A 27,925-nucleotide genomic window follows, 5' to 3' on the forward strand; every position below is an offset into this window, starting at 1 on the left:
TCCGGGTCTCCCTCCCTTGTGCCCACCCTGAGTCCCTCTGGGGTGAGGCGAGGCTGCTCCTCCTTAAAGGAACTGCTCCACAGCCACCATCTCCAGGGCGTTCCCGTGGGAAGGGACGGAGGGGCTGGGGGTCTGCCTGACTGCCCCTTTGAGCCCCCGTGTGACAGCTTCCTGCAGGGTCTGAGCTGTGCAGAAACCAGGAAGCCACTTTTGGATGCAAAGCAAGGAAATTGTGTCCATGAAAAAAAAAGTCATTGCGGATTATTGCATGAATCCCTCTGGGGCTGCCTCGTTGCCGGGGTAACCGTGCTTGTATTGATGGTTTTGAAAGATGTCCCCCCCCCTTCACGGCTCCCTCTGCTCCTCAGCCGTGTGCCTTTGAGTCTCTGTGCACAGGGCTGGGGGGAACCGGGTGATGGGGGGGTCACGGCGGCATGATTAAGAAGAGGAAGAGAAAGGGGGAGGGGGGCTGGAAGAAAAGCCCTGACTCCTTCAACTCCCCCTGCCTCCAGGGACATTGGGGACCGCAAGGGGGAGGCCTGGAGGGGGCGTGGGGATTTCAGTTTGTGGAGAAGGGAGCAGGGCTGTTAGAGGGTGTGTGGGTCTGGAGACGCCAGAGAGGAGAGGAAGCCCCTTCCTCAGCTGAGGGAGGGCGGGCCGGGCCAGGCGTGGAGAAGTTGCAGCTGAGGGCTTCAGCGGGTCTTTGGAACTGGGGCTGGTGTAGAAGCAGCTGCCTTGGGAAGGCAGCCTGGCTCCACCCCCGAAGCCTGCCAAGAATTCCTGGACCCAGCTGATGCCCTGCATTTGCTGAGTCCAGAGAGGGGACTGGGCTTGCTGGCATCGCTGGTGGGGGCCGTGGGAGGAGAAGGTGCACTCAGGCGTCAGCCCAGCTGTGATGGGCAGCTGCTCTGCCCCTGCAGCAAGGGCCCTGCCTCCTGGCTCTCAGGCTCTGGGTACGGATGGCTTGAGCATCTTGCTCTAAGTCCCTGGGATCCCTCCTAGGGTCCAAGCCTGTCCCCCGCCCCCCAGCCCCCCCCCCAAGCTGGCAGAAAGCGGGGCAGACTCCTTCCCTGTGTGTCATCCAAATCCTACTCCTCCCCCCCCACAAGCCCCTTTGTCTTTTTTTTACACTGTCCATCGAAATAGTGATCCATTTTATTTTCTCAAGTTTCATTTTGACAAATGCATCAGGAAAAGAAAGTGCTGATGGTGAGGGGTGAAGAGGAGGAAAGCGTATTATTACTTTTATTTTTGTCTTTTTAGGGCCACACCCGTGGCACGTGGAGGCTCCCGGACTAGGGGTCAAATCAGAGTTGCAGCCACTGGCCTACACCACAGCCACAGCAACACCAGATCCAAGCCTCGTGGGCGACCTACACCACCGCTCACGGCGACACCAGATCCTTAGCCCACTGAGCGAGGCCAGGGTTTGAAACTTCGTCCTCATGGATATTAGATTCGTTTTTGCTGAGTCACGACGGGAACTCCAGAGTATTCTATTTTGGTCTGTGGCTTCTTTTTTATGACTTGAAGACCAGACAAAAGAATTTTGCGAACCCCCACCGTGAGACATTTTCTAGAGATGAGAATATTGTTGTTTGGTGAATGGAGCCAGTGTGCTCTTGTGAGCTAGTGGGAAACAGAGATTCTAGAAGGAATGAGCTTGCATCTGCTGAAAACCTCCTCTGTGTGGGCAGCGGGAAGCACTCCGCAAGAACAGTCTCATTTAATCCGGCCCCAGCTCTCCGAGGTAGACTGCAGATTCCACTCGACAGATGCTGCAGAGACAGTGAGGACCCCGGGCCGCCCTCCCGGCTGGGCAGACACTAACTGGGGGGTCCATGATGAGCTGGGCAGAGGCCAGGAAGAGCCTCTGGGGCAGGGTCTCCGAGGTCTGAGAAAGCGGGGAGCTGGCTGGAGGCGGTGGCCTGAGCAGGACCGAGAGGCCAGTGCGACCTGAGGGTGAGCCGTCCGCTGACTGTGTGCTTCTCCACCGACAGGGGGAGCGCGGGCCCAAAGGAGAGAAGGGCGATCCGGGCGCGCCTGGGGACCCGGTGAGTGCCCTGGGCTCTGCGCCCCCGCCCCTGCCCCACGCCCCACGCCCCTCGCCCTGCGGCTGGTCACCCTGAGACGGGACATTGAAGGGCTGAGCGGCTACAGGTCCAAACCACACACAGGAGCCCCACGGAACCGAATGCAGCCCCATCCTCCTCCCTCAGGGGTCCAAGGAAGCCCCTCCGTGGGTCTCAAATTGTCCTGGTGCACGTGTCCACGCCACCCCCATCCGCCCTGAGCAAAGGTATGACCTAGTCCATTGACAGGTGGTTTCATTGCAGGGATCACAGGGTCATCCTGGAGCGGTGGGGCCTCAGGGACCCACTGGACCACCGGTAAGAGAACCTTCTGTCCCCCTGTGGGCGCCTAGACCGGAAATCCCCCCAGTCCCTGCTTCCCGCGCTGGCCCCTCTCACCTGCCATTCCAGGAGTATCCACCTGGGGGCGCTGCCACCGATGATGCTGCCTGGACTCTGTGGGTCCAGTCCCTTGGGGCAGAGGGCATCTCACAAAGCACCAAAGCACCCCAAAACGCAGCCCCCCTCAGGACCCCAGGATGTCGTTACCTGGCGCTGAAGGGTCAGTTTAGGCGAGCTGAGTTCCCTGCTCTGCGCCATCTGGCTGGCAGAGCTCAGGACCCAGGGGTCCTGGCGCCCTGCAGCTTTTCCGACGCAGGAAATCCCCTCCTCCTCCCAGCCCCTCAGCAACTCCAACTCGGGTTTAAATAACACCTAGCGTGTGTTGGCGTTTCGGTCACATTTTTCTGTTTTGGCCTCTTCGCTGCCTCTTTGTAGGGCAGTTGCTGGTGCGCTCTAAGCGGTCCCGTGGGAGTGGCCTGTGTGAGCTCGGATCCCCGGGCCCTGGCTGGCTGTGCGCACCTGGCCGGCCGTGGCTCCAAGCCTCCTTTCCATCAGGAGATGGGCTGGGGGCTGAGGCCTGAGTCCCGGGGTGGTGGAGAAGAGCACGACAGCCAGAAGCTGTGGCTTCTGCACCCTTGGGCCCTGCTCCCCGTCCTTTCGGTTTGGGTCAGCTGGCTCTGATCAGGAAGGGGCCCCAGGCCCCTGCTGGGGCCGGGGCAGCGTCGTCTGGGATGTCTCACCTGCGTTTTGTTCCCCGTGCAGGGTGCCAAGGGACAGGAAGGCGCACAGGGGACGCCCGGAGCAGCTGGGACTCCCGTGAGTCCCCCCGGGCCCACATGCGGGAGTCCGGGCTCCCAGCTCGGCTGACTGGGGAGGGGTCCGGGAGAGCGCAGGCCACACGGTGGGGTGGGGGCGGGGGGCAGTGTGCGGGCAGGCTGGCCCCGGGTCCGCGCCTCCCGAGCAGCAAGGACCAGCGATCTGCTGGCCTCCGCCAGGTTCCCAGCACTTTCAGGCTTTGTCCAGGTGCCAGCCCATGAAAGGGATCCCCTTACACACACACACACACACACACACACACACACACACTCATAGATAAGTTTGTCACTCCGAGGAGCGTGCCCACAGATACATCCATGTTCACATACTGTGATGCACAAACACACATGAACCCCTAATGCAGCTCATCCAGGAGGACACGCGGCCTTCACACACACGCTGCTCCTGCTTCGCTCTCCTGGGGCCCAGCGCCTGGGGCCGGGGTGGGAGTGGGGGGTTGACACTTGCACCCCCAGGTTCTGCCTGGCACCCTGCCTCGTGGTGCAGAGCTGCAGAGCCAGGCCACTCCGTGCAGCTGGCGGGAGGCAGGACGCGGCCGGCTCCTGCCGGGACAGTAGAGCAGCAGCAGCAACGGCAGGCAGACAGGACCCCAGGCCCTGCGTACCCGCTGCCGTGTGCTCATGTGGTGGTGCACGTGGCCGAGTGGGAATGGGGTTAGCTGCAGCCAGTGAGCAGTGTGGACACCACAGAGAAAGGAGCATCTGGCAAGTCCCTCGTGGCCTGTCGGGGGGCCTGGACGGAGCACAGCCCCAGGGGTGGGGTACGGGAGCCGAGTGCAGGCGGGGGCAGGGAAGGGGCGAGAGGAGGCCCCACCTCCCTGGTGTTCTCACTGCATCTCCTTTCATGGACTCGTTGTCCAGCCGTCAGTGTTCAAATCCACTTTCTCCAGAAAACATGGCCTGATTTGCCAGTTAAATCCAACAGACACACACACGCGCGCGCGCACACACACACACACACACACACACACACACGCCTTCCCTCCCTGGGGCCCCTCCTCCGAGAGCAGCATCGGCATCCTCAGACGTCTGATCACCCAAACTCCTCCTTGGCCCCCCCCAGCAGCTGGTCCCTGAGCCCTGGCCCTTCCTCCTGGCGCTTCCTTCAGGAGAGCCCCTTCCCGCCCAGCCACGGCTGCCTCGCCCGGTCCTCCCCCTTGTCTCTAGAGCTTCCTGTGCCCTTGCAGTCAACCTTCGGTATATTCCACAGCCTTCTTCTCCACAGCTCAGGTCGGAGCCGTGTCTTCCATTTTCCGCGTGCCCTTCCCAGTGCCCCGAGGACAGAGGCCCAGCCTCACGTGGGCACGTGTGTGGTGGGACCTGGCCTCCCTCCCCTCTGCCCACCCGCAGCTCACACTCCGCCTCCGCCCTCCCCCCATGCCCCATGCTCCGTGCCGAGGTCTTAAGGAACGTTCTAGAGTCCTCTCTCCCTCCCCTGTGCCGGGTTCCACTCCTATGGGGACTGGCTGGTTGGGGGGCCACAGCACCCCAACAGGAGGTCCGTCTTCTCCGTGTGGGGAGTTCAAGGTTAGGAACATTCCCGGCAAATCAGGGAGCGTCGAGTGGGAGGCAGGTTTGGAGAGAGTCGGGTTATCTACGTACAGTCAACACCTTGAGCCTTTCTAACCTCCCTCTATCTCTGAACAGGGTGCTCCTGGCCCCGTCGGCTCCCCCGGCCCCAGTGGCCCCCCAGGCAGTGCGGTGAGTCATGGGGTGGGAGAGAGGCAGGGACCCCACCCCTGGCTGCCCATCCCCCGAGCTAGCTCGCTTGTCCTCCGCGAAACTCAGGGGCCAGGTACCCTCACTCCCACTTGGCAGATGGAGAACTTGGTGTCCCAGCAAAGTCACCTGGAAAGTGACCAGCCTGAGGCTCTAGCTAACTCCTGAGACGTCCAAGGGTTAAACGAGGCTGACCCTGCAGGAGCCTGTAATTGTCCTTGCCGTTGGCATTGGCATCAGAGTTTGCCTTGGAAGAAACAAGGTGAACTTGAAGAAGCCCTGACGGCTGGGGATTCCTGGGTTCTGGCCACAGCTCTGCCCCTAACCGGCCGTCGGGCCTCTGCCAGGGGCTCCTGGAAGCCTCAGCTGTTCCATCTTCAAAACAGAGTGGGCTGTGCTGCTTCACCCGCCACGCCCCGCGGTGCTGGCCGTGCGGAGACGGGGTCTGCTCGTGGAGCAGCTCTAAGGTCCACCCTAGACGTGGATTTCGGTGTCAGCGTGTGCAGTGAAACACTCCATGGCGTCTTGTCAAGGGCAGCTGACGACTGTGCTCCTACAATACATAGAAATCAGTTCGGTTCATAATCACAGCGGTTTAGAGGACGAATAGTGGGTGGGGTGTGTGTGCGTGTGCGTGTGCGCGTGCCGGACACTGTTCTCAGTGCTTTGCACATGCTCATTCGTTGTATCCTCACGAGGCTGGGAGGTGGCCCCCGTTTTACTCGGGAGGGAGCTGAGGCACAGGGAGACGGAGTCGTGTCTAGTGGTGGCCGTGGCTACTGCTTCCTGGAACATCGCCGGCACCACGGCCGCTCCCCGCTGCAGTGTGAGCCGCACGCTTCCAGCAGCCAGCCCTGCGTTGCTTTGCCTGAGGGTCTTCTCTGGCTTTTAGAGACCTGCTGTCCAGCCACAGGGCCAGTTGCACCAGCCGCAGCAGAGGTAGCCCTGAGTGGTGCGTTATAAATGTCTCCTCACGGAGCCGCTCTGCGTGGGTTTCCCACATGGGCCCCCAGAGCCCCCAGCAGGACTGAGGTCCAGTTACACGACCGTGTCACACCTGCCTGTCCTGTCTCACTTCCCCGCTGGAGCATCTGTGGAACCCTTGCTCCTGAGCCTTGTCTCAGAAAGTCAGCCTCTGCGGGATTCAGAAGACAAGGGCGGAGCAGATCCCTGACTCCCGAGGCTGTGCTCCTGGCTCTGCCTCGCCCTCCCCGGCTTCCCCTCTGAGCCAGGCCCCGCCTGCCTGCTGAGCCCTGGAGCCCAAGGCGGGCAGGGCGTGCTTAGAGCTCTGCCCTGCGAGGCTCCGTGCAGACCAGGGGAGGGACTGCTGTGGCAGGCACGGTGCGGGGGACAGCGGCAAGGAATCTAATCCTGGTGGGGGATCATGGGGGCAGAGCTGTGGTCATCCACTCCAAGGGGGCCTGATTGTCCTTCTCTGGGCGATCTTGAACTTCACCTCGTCAATAACCTTTCTTTCCTCAGGGCCCCCCAGGCACCAGAGGCCCCCCTGGGAAAGACGGGGAACGTGGGGAGAAGGTAAGACAGGTGATCCCTGCCCACAGCGGCTGCTCTTAGCGCCTTAGAAGCGGGGAGGGAGGATCCGCTCTGCTCAGACCAGGAGTCGGAAGGGCTTCCCGAGCAGGAGGAGGGCCCTGCACCATCCCCTTTAAGCCTTATGATGGACCCTGAGTCGGGGGTCCCCACTCAGCAGAGGCGGAGGTGAGGCTCTGGGAGATGAGCTCCGTTGTCCTGCGTCCCTTAGTTAGTGAGCCACAGGGCGAGGTCCGTCTGACCCCAAGTCCCGCTTCCTCTCAGTTCAGGGCACCGACTTCGGCCTCCCACACCACTGTGTGCACAGGCCTCCCCGAGCGAAGAGAGAGAGCTGGCTTTGTTGGGCAAAAGAGGGACATGGTGTCTGCTCCAAAGTGCCCACACCCCGGGGCAGAGGAGAAGCCTCCACGGCCTTCGAAATCCCACGTGGCATGTCCTGCTCTGCATTTCGGGCAGTGTCTCTGACGTGTGCCCTGACTTCTCTTGCGCTGGCATCTAGTGGGTGGAGAGCAGGGATTCTGCTACGCATCTCACAGTCAGAGGGCCACTCCCCTTCTCCGCACAGTGTCCTCCCGTCCCCTGAGGGTCAGGGCCAAGGTTGAGAAGCCTGGAGCTCAGGCTCACCTGAATGTCCTCATCTGTGAAGTGGGGCCAGCGCAGGTGCCGAGGCCGAGCTGAAGTGCTGGCCTGTCGGGGGTCTCGGCAGAGAGTAGGTGCCGGGGGTGGCCGTGTTTCACTGTCCCCAGCTCCCCACGTGAGGCTTCATGTCCAGGGACTGGTGTCTCTGTGTCCCCCCAACTCCCGAGGCAGCATCCACAGAGGCCCCTCCCCGCACTCCAGGGTCTAAGCCTCTTCTAATGCAGATGTCTTCAAGTCCACCTCACCCAGAGCCTTTCAAAGGAGGGATCATTTGTTTTATCCTTTCTATTTTGGCTACGTGTAACAAGAATAGATGTATATTTTCATGGTTTCACATTTTAGTGGGAAGGCTGTGGCCTTTTTTTCCGGCTGTGCCCACAGCATGTGGAAGTTCCTGGGTCAGGAATTGAACCCGTGCCACAACAGCCCTAGCCACTGCAGTGGAAACGCTGGATCCTTAACTTGCTGCACCACGAAGAAACTTCATTTGTTTTTAAAGGTGCCCTCCCTTAAGTCTGCAGAACGAAGAGTAGAGCACCCAGGTTAAGCGAGGGAAAAGCAACCTGGCCCATCTGTGTGCCTTGATTATGCCGTGGATGAGGGATTGGGCTCTATTCTGGGACGTAACAGAGCCCTGACAATTTAGAAGGAGCTTGGAAGGGGGTTAGAAGAGGTTTTCCAGGACCAAGTGGGCAGGGATGGGAACATCAGTGCGTCGTTGGCTCCTTCTGCCACTAGAGGGCGCCAAACACCTCTCCTTGGCCGAGCGGAAGCCCAGGCTGAGGTCCGGGACCCAGGGCTGCACACTGAGGGGGGCTTCCCGCTGGTGATCCTAAAGTCAGAAAGAGCCTGGAGGGCAGAACATGCCTTTTCTCTACCACTGTCCGGTGGCTGGCCGGATGCTCGGGGAAGCTGGTCTTGGGCTTAACGAGAGGTCCGCTCCATCCCTCGCTTTACCCCTTCTTGGGACCCTGTGCCTCATGTCACCCCCACATCAGGAATGTCACGTTGCAGCTTTGGCCCAAGGGAGCCCCACCCCAGAAAGGGAGTTCTCGTGGCTCACAGGTTCCCCCCAGGGTTCCAGATCCAGGCTGCGGGGTGGGCGTGGGGGTGCTCCTGGCTTTGTGGTCAGACAGGACGAGCAGACGCCAGGCCCAGCTCCCTCCCTCACCGGATCCTGGTTCTCCCTCCCTCTCCCTCCCTCCTCTCGCTCCACATTGGAGCCCCAAGCCCTGTGTGTGTGAATCACCAAAGGCCTGTAGTGTGACGAGGGATTGGATTTCGTACTCAGAGCCCCGAGTTTGATCATCAAACGTCTGGAAGGTTTCAGAGAGGGTTGTCCTGGCTGATTATAAAAACACACTGTGTAAGGGAACCGCCCAGGAAAGGGGTGAACAGCCTGGGGAGGGGGTGAGCTCGCTGCTCTCAGAGGAGTCCAAGCAGACACGGGGTGGGGGGGGGGACTGCCTGTCAGAGGCGCACCAGGTGGGGTCCTGCGATGGGTAGCAGGTGGGTTAGAGAGCCGCTAACGGCTTCCCGTGCGCATGTTCCGCGCTGTGATGTTTGCTGAGGCCACGGTAACAGTATCAGAAACCCGGTGCTTTAAGCTACGGAAATTTGCCGTCTCCCCACTCTCCCCGGGTCCGGAAGGCCCAAATCAAGGTGTCCCAGGGTTGCTTCCCCGGGGCTGCGAGGGCAGGGCCTTTCCAGCCGCTCCTCGGTGACTGCTGGCTGTCCTCTCCCTGTGTCTTCCCACTGACTGCCCTCTACGCGGGTCCGTGTCCGCATGTCCCCTCCTCACGACACCGGTTCACGTGGGATTAGGGGCCGTGCCTCTCCGGAGGACCGCAGCTTAGCTGATTACATCTGCGGAGACGCTCTTTCCAAACCGAGGCGCTGGGGTTAGGGCTTGGGCATCTGAATCCTGGGGACACACGCTACACAGTCCACCATTCTGCACCCTCAGAAGACGGGGGGGGGGACTTTCTGAAATGACATCGCCAGGAAGCGTACCAGCCCCGCCAGGTTGGTGCCGCCACTGAAACGCCTACTCTCTGCGTGTCGTTGAGCCTGAAACTACTTTTCTTTGCAGGGAGCAGTGGGAGAAGATGGGATTCCAGGGCCGGCTGGCCCCAGGGGTGATCCTGGTGCTCCTGGGCTCCCGGGCCCCCCCGGAAAAGGGAAGGACGGAGAGCCGGTACGTGTCGGGTCCAGCGGTCTCTGTGCTCGTGATGACCAGTCTGGTGTTAGAAAAGGAAGATAAAAAGGCTCACTGGTCACACTTTGCAGAAACTGAGTCATAGCCCATGAAAGCAGGTCGGCTGGGAGAAGTGTGGCAGGAACAGCTGGTTCCAGTCCACTTCCGGCCAGCGCAGCACAGGGTCCTGTGTGGACTGCGGGTGTGTGTCAGGCTCTGGGCTGGACGCTGGGGACACAGAGATGGGTTAGAAATTGGAAGAAATTATCTTTTAGGCAAAAAGAGATGGTGTTCCAGACAGACAGGCTGTGTGTGCAAATGCAGGAGGCTATGTCCATTGGAATTTGCACACTTTTTAGTGTGTCCTGGACACAAAGCGAGCTCTACTAGTAAATTTTGCTGCGGTAACAAAGAACCCCCAAATCTCAGCACCTTCCCCTTAGCAAAATGCCCTTGTGTCGTGGGTTCCTTGTTGACATTTGTGAGTCGACAGCTACGGTCCTGCCCCCGCTTGTGTCCTAATTCTGAGCCCTGAGCTGAAGGAGAAGGCCCTGATTGAGACACGGCATTCTCGCAGCAGAGACTCTCCTGACTCTTAACGCCTTCCCGGGCACGTGGCGTTCATCCTGTCCAAACGCCATCGGCTAAAGCAAGTCACGTGGCCAAGCCCAGCGTCAGGGGGGCGGCGTGTCTATCCCCCCCCCACCACTGCCACGGGCGGTCTTACAAGCCTATTGGCAGTGGGCAGGCGTGTGGAAGCCTCTCACAGGAAGGAGGGAAGAGTCGGGGCCGATAGTGAAGCTCTGGGTTTCCCGGGGCCACGCTGGGCCAGGTTCTGTCCTAGACCCTGAGGACAGTGAGGAGGTGGCGTTCCCGTTCGCAAAGCTCACAACCTCGTGGAGAGGGGCAGGGAGACCTGGTTTGAGTCAGAACAACTCACTGCCTGTGTGGCCTTGGGAAAATGACTTAAACTCTCTGTGCCTGCATCCTTAATCTTTAATCCTAGATGCGAATTTCCTTCCGTCCTAAAATATGAATGATCACAGCGCCCACCTCCCAAGGATCGGATGACACGATTCGCATAAACCCTTAGTGTATGGCCCTCAGCTGATGTGGCATTGTCTGTGTCCCAGGCACTAAGCCCTTAGGCTGCACCCTCGCGTCTGCTCTGAGAAGTGAGAAGTTGTTTTAGTCTCTTTGGGCTCCTCCAACAAAAAGCCGTAAACTGGCCACTGAACATCCAGGGTCAGGGTATCAGCTGCTTGGATTCTGGCGAGAGCCTGCTTGGGGGTCACAGGTTGCTGACTTCCTGCTGTGTGCGCACAGAGTGGAAGGGGCAGGGGTCTCGAACCTTTATTATAAGGGCACTAATCCATTTATGAGGGCACCACCCCATAACTGCATCACCCCAAAGGCCCCACTTCTTAATACCATCACAACGGGCATTAGGATTGAACATGTGACTTTGGGGGGATGCAAATGTCGAGGGCATCATGAACCCTGTTTTAGAGACGAGGAATGCGAGGCTCAGAGAGGAGACTCCCTTGCCAAAGGGAGTGGGAGAGCTTGACCATTAACACACAAGGGCCTGGACCTCCCGCCCCCTTCACTCTGGCTCTTTCAGCCAACACTGCCAAAAGGAGGCAGTGATTTTTAACGCGTGCTGCATCAGAGCCGTCAGCCTGAAACTGAAGCTCTTCCTCCTTGGCGCCCTCAGGTCTTCCAAGCAGGTAAACAAGAAGGAGGTCAGGTTTTGTAATCTGAGGAGCCCTGCATTGAAACCTGAAACCTGGCCTTGCCCTTGCGTGAGGGAGCCCACAAAATAAGTGGCTTTCAAAGCAAACTACTACGAGAGACAGGGGGGTTTGCTCAAGGTCACGCAGAAATGGCAAGTGGCAGGTTCAGAATTCACACCCCAGGATCTTACTTCTCAAGCCAGGTGGTTTTCTTTGATACAAGACAGGCGATGACGGGGGGGTCCCGTCTGTCCTTGGGCCCCCACATCATCGAGGGCACACAGCTTGGCCCATGGCGGGTGGGTAGATACTCACTCCCGGACCCGTAATGTCTTTGCACCATTCAATTCCCCAGGGACTTCGGGGACCACCAGGACCACCTGGACCTCTGGGAACCAAGGTGAGTACTTATCTGGCAAACTGTGGGTGCCATGGGTTGCACTCAGAAGGGAACCGTGCAGAATTTAATTATAAGCATCTCCGGTCATTTCTGTTCACTTCCGTGTTCGTCACTTTCCACCTAATTAGAGGCTCTGTGACTCTGAACTGCGAGTCGAAGGAGCTGCCATGCAGTGGTTGCTTAAAAAGTATCTGCAGTTAAATCAAGTTGCAAAAGATGCTTTCAACCAGCACAGGGAGAGATCTAGTCTTGTACTTTAGCTTAATCGGGAAACAAAGGATCCCCGAATCTGAGATGATCAGCACAGTGAAAGCTCACTTCTGTTCACATGAAGGCCGGTGGGAGCGGTGGTGGGCAGGGAGTTTGGATCCACACAGCCATTCAGGGACCCATGTTCGGCCAGTCCAGTGACTGTCCCATCCTCCAGGGCTTCAGTGTCTCCTACCAGAGCCTCCGTCCGCAGTGGGAAACGAGAGGAGAGGTGGTGTGGGAGTTCGTGGGAAAATTCCACAGGCCAGGCCTGGGGGTGGTGATTCGTGTCCACCAACCTGCTGACACCACAGGGGAGGGAACAGCGTCATCCAGCCGAGCACCCAGGAGGCAAAGGAGACTCGGGGCAAATAGCAGGTGTCTCTTCTTCAGTTCACTTGCAACCCCAACTCAGAGAAGACGACTTTCCCACTAGGGAGTGTCTTCTAAAGAGAACTTCCCTGAATGATTAGGGACATTTTCTGGAAGTTGTCCTTACCTGGCATTGGTCACTCATTGAGTCATTTATGCATCAGAGCTCTTATTATCTCTTTCATTGCATATCCACTGAGCTTCTGCCATGTGTCAGATCTGGAGGTGGGCTCTGGGTGGCAGGGATGGGTGTTACGTGTTCCCAGGCCTCTAATAACAGCTCAGGGGCCAGGGTAGAAACAGATAACCAAGCAGGCTAAAGCAGACAAATGCCAGGATAGAGGGAAGATGAGGCACAGGTGAGCTTAGAGGAGGCTTCCGACACAGCCTCGTTTGACCTTGAAGGCTTCTTGGAGGAGGTGATGTCTGTCCTGATTTTTCAAGTGCATGTCGCCACCAAAAGGGGAAAATGAGGAAGGCGTTCTCTGCAGGGAGGAGACCACAGGTGCCGGAAAGAGAGTGTGTTCAGAGCAAAGCATGGCCGGTAAATGCACCCACATCTGGCGGAAAATTATTCCACCCGCTCAGGTGCACAAACTTAAGAATGTGGGGGAAGTAGTCAGCGATGGACCTTAGCATGTTTATTTCTTGCTTTAGCTTAATATGTATATTCAAAATCACATAAATAGATGTGTTACTGTATCATTACCGTATTTTCTCTACTTGCATATGTTTATGAAAACAAATTTTTAAGAATTCTTTTACTCTGCCTCTGGTCCCCAGACCCACTTTCTGAGCCGCTAGTACTTTCCCAGGTCACATCACCATCCATCTCTTATTTAAGACGCAAAGCTTGGGGAACCCACATACACTGCTCTCACTGGAAGTTTTATTTCAAGGCCCCCATACCCGTTCTTTTTACTCCCCCTTTTATTCTATAGCTGTGTCTTTGGGATCATAGCACTTAACCAGAGTGCATTGTTTTTATTGTACGGTAAAGGCTTTTTGTTTACAAAAATATCCAGGATGCGGAACTTGAGGCATCGGGAATAATCGCTGTGTTTGCTTCGTGGTTTTCTCTGCTCTTCAGGCCGGTGACTCTGTAAACTCTCCGAGCTTTGCACTGATGGAGATCATCGCAGACGAACGTGCATCCCTCTGATAGCGATTTTGTTGCTCATGATCAAAGGAAAAGGCGATGAGAGGGTTCTTTGAGTGATCTGAGCAAATATTTGGCAGCTCCCTAGACTCTGAAGAAATAAAACTGGAAAGGACTTAGCCTGAAATCGAGGTTGTGCAAATTAGAACCTTATGCCTGGAGCAATGGGCGCGGGCGGAAAGGAGCAGGACCCAGCCTCTGGAGGAGAGTCTGAGGTTCCCCGGGGATGCGATGAGCCCGGCGTCTGACTGGCAGGGGTCCTGTGCTCCCAGGTTCCCCTAGAGGAGAACCTTCGGGATCTGGAGGAAATTGATTGCCTCTTAGAAGAGAGGAAGGCAAGGCTGTTGGGAATGGGAGAGCGAAAAACGGCTGAAGGTGGCCCTTCTCTGCGATAATTACTCATGAGGGTGGTGAACGCTGTCGCCCAGGCAGTTTGGGGGAAAATGAGACAATGCAAGTAAGAAGAGTCGCCGAGCCTCATGTTTGTCACAGGTACAAGCTCAGTGAATGCTAGTGACTCTTACCATTAGGTCACCCTGTGGACTCTGCTTTGGGGTTTGCAGCAAGAAGGTGGGGATCCAGCGAGACCTCCCTCATCCCTGTGGGCGTGCGGTTGGAGAGAGGAAGCCCAAGTGGCAGGGGGGGGTGACACGGAGGAGCAGAGGGGCAGGCTGAGAGAGGGCAGTGAGCAGAGCAGAGGGCTTCGCCTGGGGTCCAGTTGACCTGCTTGTTTCAACTCCATGGGACCCATGGCAAGTCATGCTGTGCCTTTGGTCAAACACCTCCTTCCATTTAAAATGTGAGATGTGGAGTTTCCCGTTGTGGCTCAGCGGTAACGAACCCAACTAGTATCCATGAGGGTCTGGGTTCGATCCCTGGTCCCGATCAGTGGGTTAAAGGATCTGGCGTTGCCGTGAGCTGTAGTGTAGGTCACAGATGCACCCCGGATCCTGCGTTGCTGTGGCTGTGGTGTAGGCCAGCAGCTGTAGCTCCTATGCTAACCCTAGCCTGGGAACTTCCATATGCCACAGGTGCAGCCCTAAAAAGAAAACCATTAAGAAATAAATAAAATGTGAGATGTGAAAGCAGATGACCCGCTGGCGCTAATATTGTATATTTTTGTAAAGTAGAATGTGGTTGAGACTAAAGGTTCCCACAGCCAGCTGGCGCTGGGAAGGTAAATTGGGACTCAGAGAATAGGAGGACGGGAGGGCCCCAGAGCCCACGGGTGTCTGGCTGAGTGCCCGGCGCTGTCCCCGAGGTTGGGGAGGGGACTCTGGGGGGGTTCTCCTTGGCACCTCCTCAGCAGGAAGACTCTGAAAGATGCCTTTCCTTCTCTTGGGTGGCACTTGTTTCTGGGGAAATGAACAGGCTTTGCCTCCATTCAGAACTTGGTTAGAATCCCAGCTCAACTCCCTGCAAGACAGACGACTCAAGGGCAGGTGGCTTATTCTTTCTGAGACTCTTTCTCTTTCTGTGTAAAGGAGCTAACCCCCCAGACGGCTCCTGTGGATACATGCTCTCAAGGCCCATAGTTGTTCAGTAGTCCTTTTTCTTCCACGACCTCACACGTTTCCTCCCCGAGCACTGTTGAACTGGCCCAGGATGTCTTGCAGCCAAAACAGATATTAGTCAGTGTAACAGGGGCTCCTGGGCCCTTTTTTTCCTCATTCAGGAGCCTTCTTGTTTTGATAGAGCTTTGAGGCCTTTTTCTCCTTTTTTCCTAAACATTTCAGTCCCTGATTGTGCTGTGTAGTTGTTTGGGGGGCCCGTTAGCATCACAATGGGCCTTAAACAGCTGAATGGAGCCAGGCCTGGCTGTCCTACCCAGAGGCAGAAATCCATCAGTGACTCAGATTCCAGGCCGGGCTGGGAGAGGTCTTTTATCATGCTCCCTCCTGGGCAAAAAGTTGATTTCAGTAAAAAGCAAAATTTAGAACCTGACAAAATTTGAGCAATGATAGAGGCACTCCTTCCAGCATCCGGGAATTTGCTCCTGGAGGGCTGTTGCAGGATGCAGAAGTGGGTAAACATTCATTGTACCCTGTGTAGGTTCTGACTCATTTTAGGTGCTTACAGATATTGGCTGAGTTCATGGATACATGAATGAAAGGATGGTTTCTTCTAAGACACACAGAAGTCAGAGGGTCGGACAGACAAACTGGGAGGTCAGTGTGTTAAGAGGAATGAAGAGATGCTCCACTATCTTCCGTAGGGCAGAGAGGAGGGCGGCAGAGCTGGGGTTACGCAAGTGCGGTGATTCGGCAGCTCAGTCTTCGTGGATGATAGGTGTTTGGAAGCTTAGAACCTGGAGGGAAAAACAAGGGGGAATATGGCTCATGCAAGAAGCAGAGGTGTGAACAGGTAGCCTGGAGGAATACACATTCAGCTGTGGTGAGGTTTATCTCCAGGAAGTGAGGGGTGAGTGATGTGCATGAAAATAGAGCCTTGGGAAGAAGGGGAGCCGCGTGAAAAGAGAAAATAATCGGAAAAAGACCTGTGTTAACTATTTTGAAGAGAAACCGGGGTGCAAAACAACACAGACTTTTCTGATATTTTGGCTGCTTAGTTTATTTTCTATCGTCTAATTCTGGTGATAAAATATAATCATGTATTTACCTGTAATGTCTGAAGTCATATGGTCTCTTGTACATTAGTCTGCAGAAGATACATGGGAATTTGGTAGAATGTTCTTGTTTTGATACATGGGAATTTGGTAGAATGTTCTTGTTTTGTTTTGTTTATTTGCTTTCTTTTTTTTTTTTTTTTTTTTTTTTTTTTTTTTTTTTTTTTTTGGTCTTTTGTTGTTGTTGTTGTTGCTATTTCTTGGGCCGCTCCCGCGGCATATGGAGGTTCCCAGGCTAGGGGTCCAATCGGAGCTGTAGCCACCGGCCTACGCCAGAGCCACAGCAACGCGGGATCCGAGCCGCGTCTGCAACCTACACCACAGCTCACGGCAACGCCAGATCGTCAACCCACTGAGCAAGGGCAGAGATCGAACCCGCAACCTCATGGTTCCTAGTCGGATTCGTTAACCACTGCGCCACGACGGGAACTCCTATTTGCTTTCTAATTAATGAATGTCTTAAGGTACCAAAGAGTTTATGGGATTTATCCACGGTCACAGAACCACCCTCCACCTGCCTGGAGGGGCAGGGTTCACCCGCCTGACACACAGCAGAGCCAGTCTGCGGGCACCGGGTTGTGATGAAGCAACGTATTGTGTGTTGCAGGGCTAAGCAAGGAGAACAGGTGGCCTGAATCCCCCGTGACTCAGACAAGGGTTTTAAAGGCAGCCTTAAGGCGGGGTCCCAGAGAGGGTGCTCAGCTCTCAGACCGCTTTCGGATTGATTGGTGGTCATGCTTCTGGGGACTCTTACTCATCAGCCTTCTGGTTGCAGCCGGTCTGGGGTGTCCATGCCTGTGGTCAGCATCCTCTCGAGGGCAGGAGTCCTAGTTTCCGCAGAACAGCTCAAGGTGGGTGTCCGACCTCTCTGCGCATCCCTCGAGGAGAAACTGGGAGTCCTGTGAGCGCGTTCCTGCTCAGCTCTCATTGCGGCGGCGGTACTTCCTGCTCAACCGCGCCTCCTTGGGCTCTGCCTCCCTCCCTCCCCTCGTGAGTGGCTGCCTGCGTCTGCTCTTCGGAACTGGGAAGGCCAAGCAAGACGTGGGGACGCGACCACACAGAGGGGCTTGTCCCTGGGAGGGGAGCCCCTCAGGTGTCCTGCGCTCCTGCTCCGTGTCCGTCCCCCCTTTTCTCGGCTACTCCTCGACCCCGAGGGGAACCGGGGCAGGACAAGAACAGGAATAGAGTTTTGGATGGAGAGGCTAGTCATGAACTCGGCAGGGGAGCTCGAGTTTAGGGGACTCGGTTCCAGGCCTTAGACTGGCCTTGGAGTCACGCGGGGGCTGGTTTGAATCGTCCCACCGCATCCGCTCACAGTCACGGTGCGGGAGGGATCCAGCGCTGAGCACATCCATTCTTAGTTCACTACGTCTTTCTCCAGATTTGCCTTCTTTCATGACTTTGTCCCTTTCCACCGTCCCCATGCACACAAACCAGATTTCCCGGAAGCCTCAAGCATCTTGTGCTTCCTGGAATCAGCCGTGTCATATGCTCTTCTAGAGAAATGGAATGTCCCATCTGGGGCTCTGAAGAGACCTTCTGGGAACTGGGTACGGAGTTAGGGCGGGGCAGAGGGACGCTGTGGCTCTCAGGACACGAGGCCACCACGGGCCTGGACAGAGGCGGGAAAGGGGCCACATCACCAGAGTTTAGTGAACGGTGTGGACTGTGGTTCATCTCTTTGGTGAGAACTTCGCAAGCCCTGTCCAGGCTTCTCTTCTGAACTTAACACTGAGTATGGAAAATGCCCAGGGCTGGAGTTCTTACTGTGGCCCAGTGGGTTAAGAACCCCGACATGGTGTCTGTGAGGATACAGGGTAGATCCCTGGCCTCACTCGGTGGGTTTGCGGATCTGGCCTTGCTGCAAGCTGCGGCATCATCTGCAGATGTGGCTTGGAGCCAGTGTGGCCGTGGCTGTGGCGTAGGCCTGCAGCGGCAGCTCCAGTGAGACCCCTAGCCCAGGAACTTCCAGATGCTCCGGATGCAGCCATAAAAAAGAAAAAAAAGAAGGGGTGGGTGGAGCAAGGGAGGGAGGAAGAAAGAAAGAAAAGAAAATGCACAGGGCTCATCCTTGAGCTGGTCTTGAAGCCTAGCTCTCAGCTCGAAGTGAATAAACAACCAGCGTTAGTTGGACGCATCCATAATTTATACCCTCGTCCAAGCAGCGGTCACACTGCGGGAAAGACGAGTCGTCTTGAAGCCTTCCCTTTTCTTAAAGGCCCACAATGTAAAATTTTCCAATTGAGATGATGGTCAGAGGATGAGCTCATTATTAATAGGAGTTTCCGTCACTGCTCAAAAACACAGACCTTACCGAAGCAGTGTGGCCTCACGGTGTCGGGTTCTACCGGAAATAAGTTGCTGCCCATCATCCCACGGACTCTTCGTAACAGCCTCCTAAGGCTGCTTCCATTTGTCCTGCAAGCGAATGCATCCTGAAGAGTTAAGCGGCCTGGACAGGGTCGCCCCCCATTTCGGGCTTGAGATGCCAGCAGGTGACCTAATACAGGTGTACAGTCTCTCGCACACAATTGTGGGGGCCCCGTGTTTTGGACTGAATTTGTTTTGGAATTTAGAAAGGTCATACTTTGCAAACGATACGTATGTAACATTTGTGGTGCTGTGCGGGGCAGCGATCCTCACCAAACTCATTCATATTGATGCAGCAGAAATGCATAAATATCCACGCAAAACGGGCTTCTAAAGCTCGTAAATATTCTGCATCAGCACAAGTCAGCTTTTGCTGCCTGTTGCGTTCGGACAAGCGCTTGTTTGCAGAGATCGAGGATTTTGAAATGGTGGATGGGAAGATACGACCATCTCTGTCCTGCTACAGCAAATGGCAAACAGAAATTCTTCTTTTTCCCTTTCCTTCTCCTTTTCCTCTTTCCACCAAAGCCCAGCGTGGCAGGTACATGAGAACCGCAAGAACCCCGACAGCAAATGTGCACTGGCGGCCGTGCCAGGCATCTGTGTGTGTGTGGTCTCCTTTAATAAGCACGGTGCCTGCTGGCCTGGCCGCTCCTCTTATCGCCTGTCCCTTGTAACTGAAGGAACAAAGCTTAGGGAACCTTCAGTTGCTCAGTGTTGAAGCCAGAACTTGAACCCACCCTACTTTACCCCCCACGCTTCGTCACGAAGGGTACGTTCCCGCCCCTCCTAAGCCCTAGAAAAGTGACTGGCAGAAATACGTACTTGGCAAATTATTGGTGAAATGATGAATTAATTTATGGTGATGTGGGACTGAGCTGAAACATGGGTACACGGTCAAATCTGGGGTGTGTCCAGGCTGGGGGAGGGGTACGATGGATGGTGGAGAAACCTCAGTGGCATTTGGAATTGCGGTGGCAGGGGGGTGGTGGCAGGGGGGATGGTGGGTCATATTGTTGTTAATTACTCCAGAGCCATCGTCAAGGTTGGTCTGTGGTCGGCTCTGGAAGGCGAAAGGTCACGGTTGGCAGCTGTGGTCCATGCGTGTTGAATTGGGTGGGGTGATGGGCTCATGGATGACCCTCGGGGTGCTCCGAGTCCAGGTGATGGGAGAGATGTGGGGTGGGACAGGACGGTGGGAGGGGCGTGACTCCTCTGTCCCCCGCGCTCTCCTTCCCAGAGCTGCCCTCTTGACAGTATGCTTTCTCTTTGCAGGGGGACCGCGGCGCACCTGGGACCCCTGGAGCTCCTGGCAACCGCGGAGACCCGGGCATTGGGGTCGCCGGCCCTGCTGTGAGTCCTTCATCACCCAGCCCTTCCTCGCTCCTGGCCACGCAGCCAGCCCCTTCTGGCTCCCGAGGGGGGTGCTGCCCAGCTGTCCTGGTAGCGGGGCACTGACCCGGGTCGGTCCAGGTGTAGGTCTGTCCACTGTGGCTGATGTTATTGAACAGGTTGGGGTTCTCGTGGAATGAGGCTCCGGGGAGACCCAGGCTTGTCTGGTTAAAAGAGGACTAAGAGAACACAGCTCATCTGAAAAGGACATAAGTTCCCCGGTGGCCTGGTGGTTGAGGATTTAGCATCATCACTGCTGTGGCTCGGGTTCGATTTTTGGCCTGGAAACTTCTGAATGATGTGGGCATGGCCAAAAAGAAAAGAAAAGAAAATGAGAAAAAAAAAAAAAAAAAAAAGACTCACTGGCTGAGCTTTGCCGAAACTGAGTTATAGCCAGGGGCGCTGAATTGGTTGGGGAACGGGGGTGAAGTGGGAAAAACAGCATATGCTTTCAGGGATTTTGAGCAAAAATGAGCTCATGACCCTCTTCCTCCCCCTAAGATACAGGTCAGAACATAAATGCAATCCAGAAAGGTGTTTATTTCCAAAGTGAAATCTGTGAAGGGGTCTTTGATGAGTAGTTTTGATGCGTAATTCCCATCACCTTCTGGATGTGAGTTGGCAGACACCCCCCACCCCCCCACCCCAGGTGCGGTAACTGAAAGAGCTGCAGGGAGTTCCCGTTGGGGCTCAGTGGTAACGAACCCGACTGGCATCCTCGAGGACTAGTATGCAATCCTTGGCCTCGCTCAGTGGGTTAAGGATCCAGTGTTGCCGTGAGCTGTGGTGTAGGTTGCAGACAGGGCTCGGATCCTGCGTTGCTGTGGCTGTGGTGCAGGGCGGCAGCTGCTGCTCTGATTGGACCCCTAGTCTGGGAACCTCCATATGCTGTGGGTGCGGCGCTAGAAAACAAACCCCCCCCAAAACCTATAAAACCTCTGAGTTACGAAACGAGAGGGTCCGTGGCAGCCAGGCCCGTCTGGGGTGAGGATGCGGTGACGCTCCCAGCCAGCCTCCCCGGAGCACCTCTACCACAGAAGACACCTCCTTGAAAGCTAGTCCGCCTGGGTTTCACATTTAGACCATCACTTCTGTAGAGAATAGACGGCGATTAGGCGTTTCTTTGCGTGACTGTAGGATCACGCTCGCTCGTCTGTGTCTTCCGCCCTTGCTTCTCCTTCTTTCTTTTGCGGCGCAAAGCGCCACCTCCTCCCCAACCCCGGCCTTTGACTGAATGATAACCTTCCAATCGTAAGGCCGGTCTTCAGTCCTGGGGTTTTATCTTCTCCTGCTCGGTCCCTCCTTGGCGGAAAACACTGTATGTTGTTATTAACACACCTTTCATTGGCCTTGACTTCTTTTGGTGGCCGTGTCGTCCTAGTCTGTTTGGGTTACTATGACAAAGATGCCAGAGCCTGGTGGCCTGGAAAACGACCGGAATTTACTTCTCTCCATTCTGGAAGCTGAGAAGTCCAAGATCAAGGTGCCAGCAGGCTCGGTGTGTGGCTAACAGTCGGCTGTTTGTGTGGGTGTGTCCTGACGTGGTGGAAGGGGTAAGAGGGCTTTCGGAAGCCTCTTTTATAAAGTCTGATGCCTTTCCTGAGGGCTTCGTCCCCATGACAGCATCACCAAAGGCCCTGTCTCCAAATGCCATCGCACTGGGGACTGGGTTTCTGTGTGTGAATTTTGGGGGGCCGCGAACATTCAGTCTCTAGCACCTGTCTTGTTTTTTAAAGGAGGCTCAAGTACCCCGTGGTTTTCACATCCCACCGCTCAGCCTCGTAATGTCCATACTGCCCATGTGGTACCTTTGACGTTGTGTCATCATCATTATCGTAACCCGGAAGCACCGTCTAACTTCACCGCCGCCCCCAAATGGAATCTGAAAATAAACCCGAGCAGCACATGACCAGTCTCTGCCTGGCTTTGCATCTAAGAAGTGCAGACAACAGCCAGCCCTAAAGGAATACCATTCTTCATTTGTCTCAGAGAACTTGAGAGGACATCCGGTGTCTCACCCAGAATGTAACTGGTTAAATCAAAGCCCCGTTCCTTCCCTCGGGGGGGGCTCTTACACCGCAGGGCTGTTCCTGGGCTCCTCCCTCGGGCCCTGAATTTCCCCCGGGCGCTCCTGTGTCCACCCCTCCCCAGCCTGCCTCGTCTCCTCCCCACCAGAAACGAGCACCTCACTTCCCATCACCCCGGCCCAGCAGGACTAACTGCAAGGTGGTAGGATGACCGTGGGCGTTGTGACGTCCCCCACGTCCCCAGAAACCGCGGGAGACGGCATATGGCATCCCCTTGGACACGTCCAGTTCTAGTCTGTTCCTCTTAAAAGAAATTCTCTTCCACAGCAAACCCTCGCGGACATGAGCTCTGTCATCTGTCTTTGGCTGTTGCTCTCACCCTGTTAGTGACTAGAAGGCACAGTTTGGCAAAAGATGTAGAGAAGGCGCGTAGCCATCCAGGCTCTTGTTTCCGCCCTCCTGCTTTGCAAGGGGCCCGCTTGGCGGGCTTCCGATTCTGACTCATGCTTCGTTCACCCTTAGAACAGAAAGCACCTGTACGTGGAACCACAGGTGTCCCGCGTGGCCCCTCGTCCTTTCACGGGTCTCTCCACGTCCCGTCCACTCCCTAAGGATTCGCCGTATCAAGCCCTTAAGCGGAAAGCAGGGCAGCAGAGGCAGACGCCATCCCTGCCCGCCCGGAGCAGCTAAAATTGCCCATGAAATATGTCCCTGCCCAAGTGATTTCACCTGTAAAGTAATTGGCTGCTTCCAGCCAAGCGCCTGTAAATCAACTGTTCAGAGTCCTTTCTCCACTTCAGCTTATTAAAAGCTTCCGTGGTGGGGAAACCTTATTGAATTTTCATAAATCCTGTCTTTGGCTGCTGGCCTAGGCTCCTTGCTAAGGGCCGGGCCATCTGTCATGAGGGTGCAGGGGCGAGCTGGGAGCAGGTGTGCGGAGAAGGGGGCGAAGGGGTGACAGCGGGGGTGTGAGTTCATCCCTCCCCGCTCCAAGCTTTGCAGGAGCCCTGTCACTTGCCGAGTGGTCTGTCCCTGGTCTGGTGCCAAGTCTAGAAGAGTCTGCATCCTCAGTCCTTCGGTCCTGTGAAAGTGGGTTTGTCTCTAGGAGTCTCGCTGTGGCGTGGTGGGTTAAGAATCCAACTGCAGCACCTCGGGTCTCTGTGGAGGCATGGGTTCAGTCCCTAGCCTGGTACAGTGGGTTAAAGGATCCACTGTTGCTGCACCTGTGGTGTAGGTTGCAGCTGCGGCTCGGATTCCATCCCTGGCCTGGAAACATCCATACGTCCCGGGTGTGGCCATTAAGAAAGCAAGAAAAAAGTGGGCTTATCCCTTGAGGAAGGTTGGGCTTGTTGCAGAAGCATCTCCAGAGAACAGGATTCAGAGCCATGAGTCTGTTAGGGAAATTATCTCAGGCTCGCCCTGCAGGGAGTGGCACCCCCGGGAGGTGGCATGGCGCCCTGGCAGAGCTGTGCTAAGTTAGCAGTGTGTTAGGTACCCACTCCTGGGGGCTGCCCTGCGCTCGGCCGAGCGTCCTCTTATGGCTACAGATGGCCCCAGGGCAGGCACCTGCAGCAAGGAGCTGCCAGCTGTGTGTTCCCAGGGAATTTGGGGTGGGGCCCTGAAGGTGTCAGCTGTGTCAGTGTCTGCCGGGTAAATATCTGAGGCCAAGAAGATGAAGTGACTTGGCCGACGTGATCCTGCAGGTCCCGGGGGCAGAGCCCTCCCCACAGCCTCCAAACCAGTGCTCTGCTTCTGCGTCCCTGGGCCTGTGCCTGCTCTCCCTCTGCGTCCCCTGGCCTGTGCCTGCTCTCCGTCTGCGTCCCCAGGCCTGCGCCTGCTCTCTCTCTCTGTGTCCCCGGGCCTGCGCCTGCTCTCTCTCTCTGTGTCCCCGGGCCTGCGCCTGCTCTCTCTCTGTGTCCTTGGGCCTGTGCCTACTCTTCCTCTGCGTCCCCAGACCTGTGCCTGCTCTCCCTCTGCGTCCCCGGGCCTGTGCCTGCTCTCCCTCTTCATCCCCGGACCTGCGCCTGCTCTCCCCCTGTGTCCCCGGGCTTGCGCCTGTTCTCCCTCTGTGTCCCCGGACCTGTGGTTTCAGCAGAACCAGGTGTGTGTGTGGAGGGGGCGTGCTGGTTGCTGTCATGTCCTCACATCCCCGCTGGATCCCCCGTCCTTCGTCCCTGGCCCTGTCCTCCAAGGCGTCGGCACCCAGGAGCAGCGCTGAGCCCTGGAAGGGGACCCGTGGCTTTGCTGCCACCCTCTGCCCTTCTCCGGGCGGGGGAGTGGAGGGGAGCCGGTGGTCTGGAGTTTCGGCTTCTCCCTTCAAGGCGTGGGCGACAGTCTCTTTCATCTTCAGGTTCCCTCTGATCTGCGCTTTGCGGGGTCTGAAACGCTCAACGTGACCCAGTTGGGCCTGAGGGCAGGTCCCGGTGTTGCTGAACTCCACTGAACTTGGAGCCTGAGGTCTGTGAGGGCCGGAGACCCTCCGGCAGCCGCAGCCAGGCCTCCTGCCGTCCAGTAGGGTCCTTGTGGATGGGACGTTGGAGGTCACAGCGGGTGGCCTTGATAGTAACCCTGGAACCTTGCCTTTGCCCTTTGCTCTCCTAACGATCCCCCCGCTGACATCTTGCTCAGCCTTCGCTGCCTGAAATCGCCCCTCCTTTAAGGCTTAATTCCCTCTGAGTCCCTTGTTCCGACGGCCTCCTCTGCCCAGGGCCCGGGGGTTCCCATACAAACACACCGGCTCGCAGCCCTTCGGAGACTCCATCCCAGCCGAGGAAAGAAGCACTGGCTGCCTGTGTGCAGGGACGCAGGGCAGGTGTCCTGCCTTAGGGGTTTTGTTTGCACTCCCGTCTCCCAGGGAGCCAGGTAATGAGAATAGAAATGAAAGCCTCTGAGAGCTGGGCGATCCTAAGTGCAGCGCGCACGGCCCGCCTCCTTCGGGGTCCAGCCGGGAGCGAGCAGGGCCTGCTCATCCACGCTCTCATTTGTCTCCTGGGGCTGCTCTCATTCCATCCTCCCAGCAGCCTGACCAGCCAGATCCTCTTCTCCCATTCATTTTCCAAATGAGGGGAACCACTTAAGAGATGTGACACTTGCCCCAAGTCACATTTAGGACTCGAGAGAGCCACAAGTAGACCCCAGCATCCCAGCGCCAAGCAGATGCCCTTCTCGCCGTCTGAGCCGGGCAGCGGTGGAAGTTGCCGTTTATGTGGTCTTGGCTCGTGCTGATGTCTTCTCAGGCACATTCCTGTTTTCCGCACTGTTGCCCTGCGAGACCCGCATTTGTGGTTCCTCTGTCCTTTCTGCTGGTTTAGTCCCGCTCCTTGGATTCAAAGAACCAGAGAGCCACTCATAACGCAGCCAGGAATCAGGCTGCCCAGTTTCCCTTCAATGGGAGTTTGCACAGTCAGCCCCATCTTGCCCAGCCTGGGGACACCAGGCGTCTCTCGGTTGTTCCTTCAAGGCCGAGGCTCAGCAAGTAAAGCTCCATTTACTACCGTGCACTCTTGTCCTGTTCTGTGCACAGAGTAAGGTCCAGCGGGACACAAAGGAGGGGGGTGGGGGCATACCGCACAGATAGGGTATGGCCCCAGACCCCAGGGCACCTTGTATAACCAGGAGCTCAGCATCCCAGTCTTGGTTTTAGATTAAAGCCTCAGGGGACTCAGCAGGTTAAGGACCCAACACAGTCTCTGTAGCGTAGGTGGCAGACGAGGCTCCGATCCGGCGTCGCCGTGGCTGTGGCGCAGGGCTGCAGCTGCAGCTCTGATTCGACCTCTAGCCTGGGGATGTCCATATGCTGCAGGTGCAGCCCTGAAAAGAAAAGTAAAAAGGTTTGAAATAAGTTCTTTTTCTCCCTTCTGGTTGAAAACTCTCCTTTCTAATCTCCGCAAGGATTTTTGCTGTTCCTAGTAATAATTCCTAGGGCGCCCTGAGCATCGTACAAATGTGCCAGGCTCCCGTGCGAGGCCCTCACGTAGACTCCGCTCCTCGGTCTTTGTCGTGGTCCTGTGAGCTTGAACTCCTAGCCTTTTCAGCTCACAGGTGAGGACCCTGAGGCTTAGGGAGGTTCAGACCGTGGGCCCAGGTCCCTCTGCAGATGAAAAGCCAGGCAGGCCTTTGAATCCTCCCCCAGAACCCAGCCCATAGCCTGGTCCCTCTCAGCCCTTCAGATGAAAGAGGGTGGAGGATGAAATGGGTGCGTATCCATGGCGGGGGGCGGGGGGGGGGATGCACCTGTAATTCGCCGGTTTTTAAATTGACGAAACAAGAGTGACGGTTTGGTCTTAGCTTCCCGCAGACTGGGCTCTGCCCATGGGCTGATGGAGCAGCTGCTCCGTCCCCGTCTTTCCTATACATCCATCCCTGGCCCTGGAGGCTTGATCAGACTCAGGCTTGATCAGACTCAGGTTTGATCTCGTTGGCAAGACTTCACAGGTGCTGTGTTCGTGCAGCAGGAGGCGCGTGGTGTCTCATGGTCTCGCGTGATGCTCTCCCGCTTTGATGTCCCTGCTTAAATCAGTCAGCCCATCAAGGCTTGCAAATTGGTGCTGTTCTAGTTCGCTCGGCTCTTTGTCATGTTTCAGCTCGAATGAATGCTTCTCTGTGGAGACTCGTTCCCTCATTGACGATCCGGATACCCGGCGGGCCGGATCCACGGAAGCAGAACGTAAACACCACAGCCTTTCCCTGTATTTCTTCACATAACACCTCGGTTCCTTGGCATCTTGCAAAGGTCATCCAGGAGGTGTTTTTATTTTTTTTTCTCTAATTTTGAACTCATGGATTTATACACACTTGGTTATTTTTTCAGTTCATTGCACTTATTCTTCCTTCTGACGTTCAAATTGTCTTATGCCAAGGGGAGCCTATTCAACTTGACCTTGAGAACTTTCGACAGAAGCATAGCAGCCTTCAATCATTTCCTTGCTCTTTGGAGTGATGGGACCCTCCCGATTTGTAATATGTTCCTCGCCCAGATCTGAGATTTGTTGTTTCTCCAAGGAGTTGTAGTTCCTTTTAGTGGATAATGGTGCCAATGGCCAAAATAAGTGTGTTGGATCAAGTGACTCTTGAACAAACCCATCAGAGGGCATAATCTTGGGAAAGAGGGTTGTTATCATTGAAAACATGTTCAGATTTAGGGAGGGCATTGGGAAGTCATTACACAGTCTCCCCTCCATGACACACTTTTCTGTTTCTTAAAAGTATGTTAGCAGGCAGTTCCCATAGTGGCGCAGTGGTTAACGAATCCGACTAGGAACCATGAGGTTGCGGGTTCGATCCCTGGCCTTGCTCAGTGGGTTAAGGATCCAGTGTTGCCATGAGCTGTGGTGTAGGTTGCAGAAGTGGCTCCGATCTGGAGTTGCTGTGGCTCTGGCGTAGGCCGGTAGCTACAGCTCCGATTCAACCCCTAGCCTGGGAACCTCCATATGCTGCAGGTGTGGCCCTAGAAAAGGCAAAAAGACAAAAAAAAAAAAAAGTATATTAGCAGAATAGCCATGGGAATTCCTTTTATGGGCTAGGCTCCAGTCTGGTTCTCTGCTTAGAGTAGTTTATTTCTTTTCTCTCTCTCTCTCTCTCTTTTTTTTTTTTTGTCTTTTCAGGGTTGCACCTGCAAGATGTGGAAGTTCCCAGGCTAGGGGTCAAATCAAAGCTACAGCTGCTGGCCTACACCACAGCCACAGCAACTTGGGATCTGAACCGCATCTGCGACCTACATCACCTCACGGCAACGCCAGATCCTTAACGCCCTGAGCAAGGCCAGGGATCGGATCAAACCCACATCCTCACGGGCCGCAGTGGGAACGCCTTCTTTTATTTCTGATCCGACAAGGCAAGGTGATCATCTAGCTTTGTATTACAGTTGAGAAAACTGAAGCTCCAAGAAATAAAGTAACATGCTCAAGGTCCTATAACCAGTAATTGATAAAGTTAAGATTTGAAATGAAGGCCTTTTGATAGCAAAATCTATCCTTCACATGTGGCTTTTATACTAAAGGACCTAAGAGAGGCATTTGGAGCTTAGTCTAATGAGCAAGTTAGAGGCTTAAGGTGGATCATGGAGTTGAATTTGGGAACAAAAGGTGACCCTAAAATGGGGCAGTGTCCCCCATGCCAGTAATGAGCTGGCCCTAGGCCCTTTCCCTGAGGAACAATTGTACCAGTAAGGAGCTGCTTTGTTCTTGTTTGTTTGCTTACCTTTTAGGGCCACACTTGGGGCATATGGAGGTTCCCAGGC

General features: G+C 55.9%; 1 protein-coding gene across 1 annotated transcript in view; it reads left to right on the forward strand.

Moving 5' to 3' along the window:
• The window catches only part of COL22A1 (collagen type XXII alpha 1 chain), a 244,154-nt gene that overhangs the window by 145,807 nt on the left and 70,422 nt on the right, over positions 1–27,925 (forward strand). The window contains exons 33-40 of the mRNA XM_021088863.1: positions 2,001–2,054; positions 2,337–2,390; positions 3,177–3,230; positions 4,898–4,951; positions 6,452–6,505; positions 9,252–9,356; positions 11,448–11,492; positions 19,544–19,621. Of these exons, the coding sequence (XP_020944522.1) occupies positions 2,001–2,054; positions 2,337–2,390; positions 3,177–3,230; positions 4,898–4,951; positions 6,452–6,505; positions 9,252–9,356; positions 11,448–11,492; positions 19,544–19,621 (498 nt within the window). The remainder of the gene's footprint in view (positions 1–2,000; positions 2,055–2,336; positions 2,391–3,176; positions 3,231–4,897; positions 4,952–6,451; positions 6,506–9,251; positions 9,357–11,447; positions 11,493–19,543; positions 19,622–27,925) is intronic.

Source organism: Sus scrofa, chromosome 4 (assembly GCF_000003025.6).
Source record: "Sus scrofa isolate TJ Tabasco breed Duroc chromosome 4, Sscrofa11.1, whole genome shotgun sequence".
NCBI lineage: Eukaryota > Metazoa > Chordata > Mammalia > Artiodactyla > Suidae > Sus > Sus scrofa.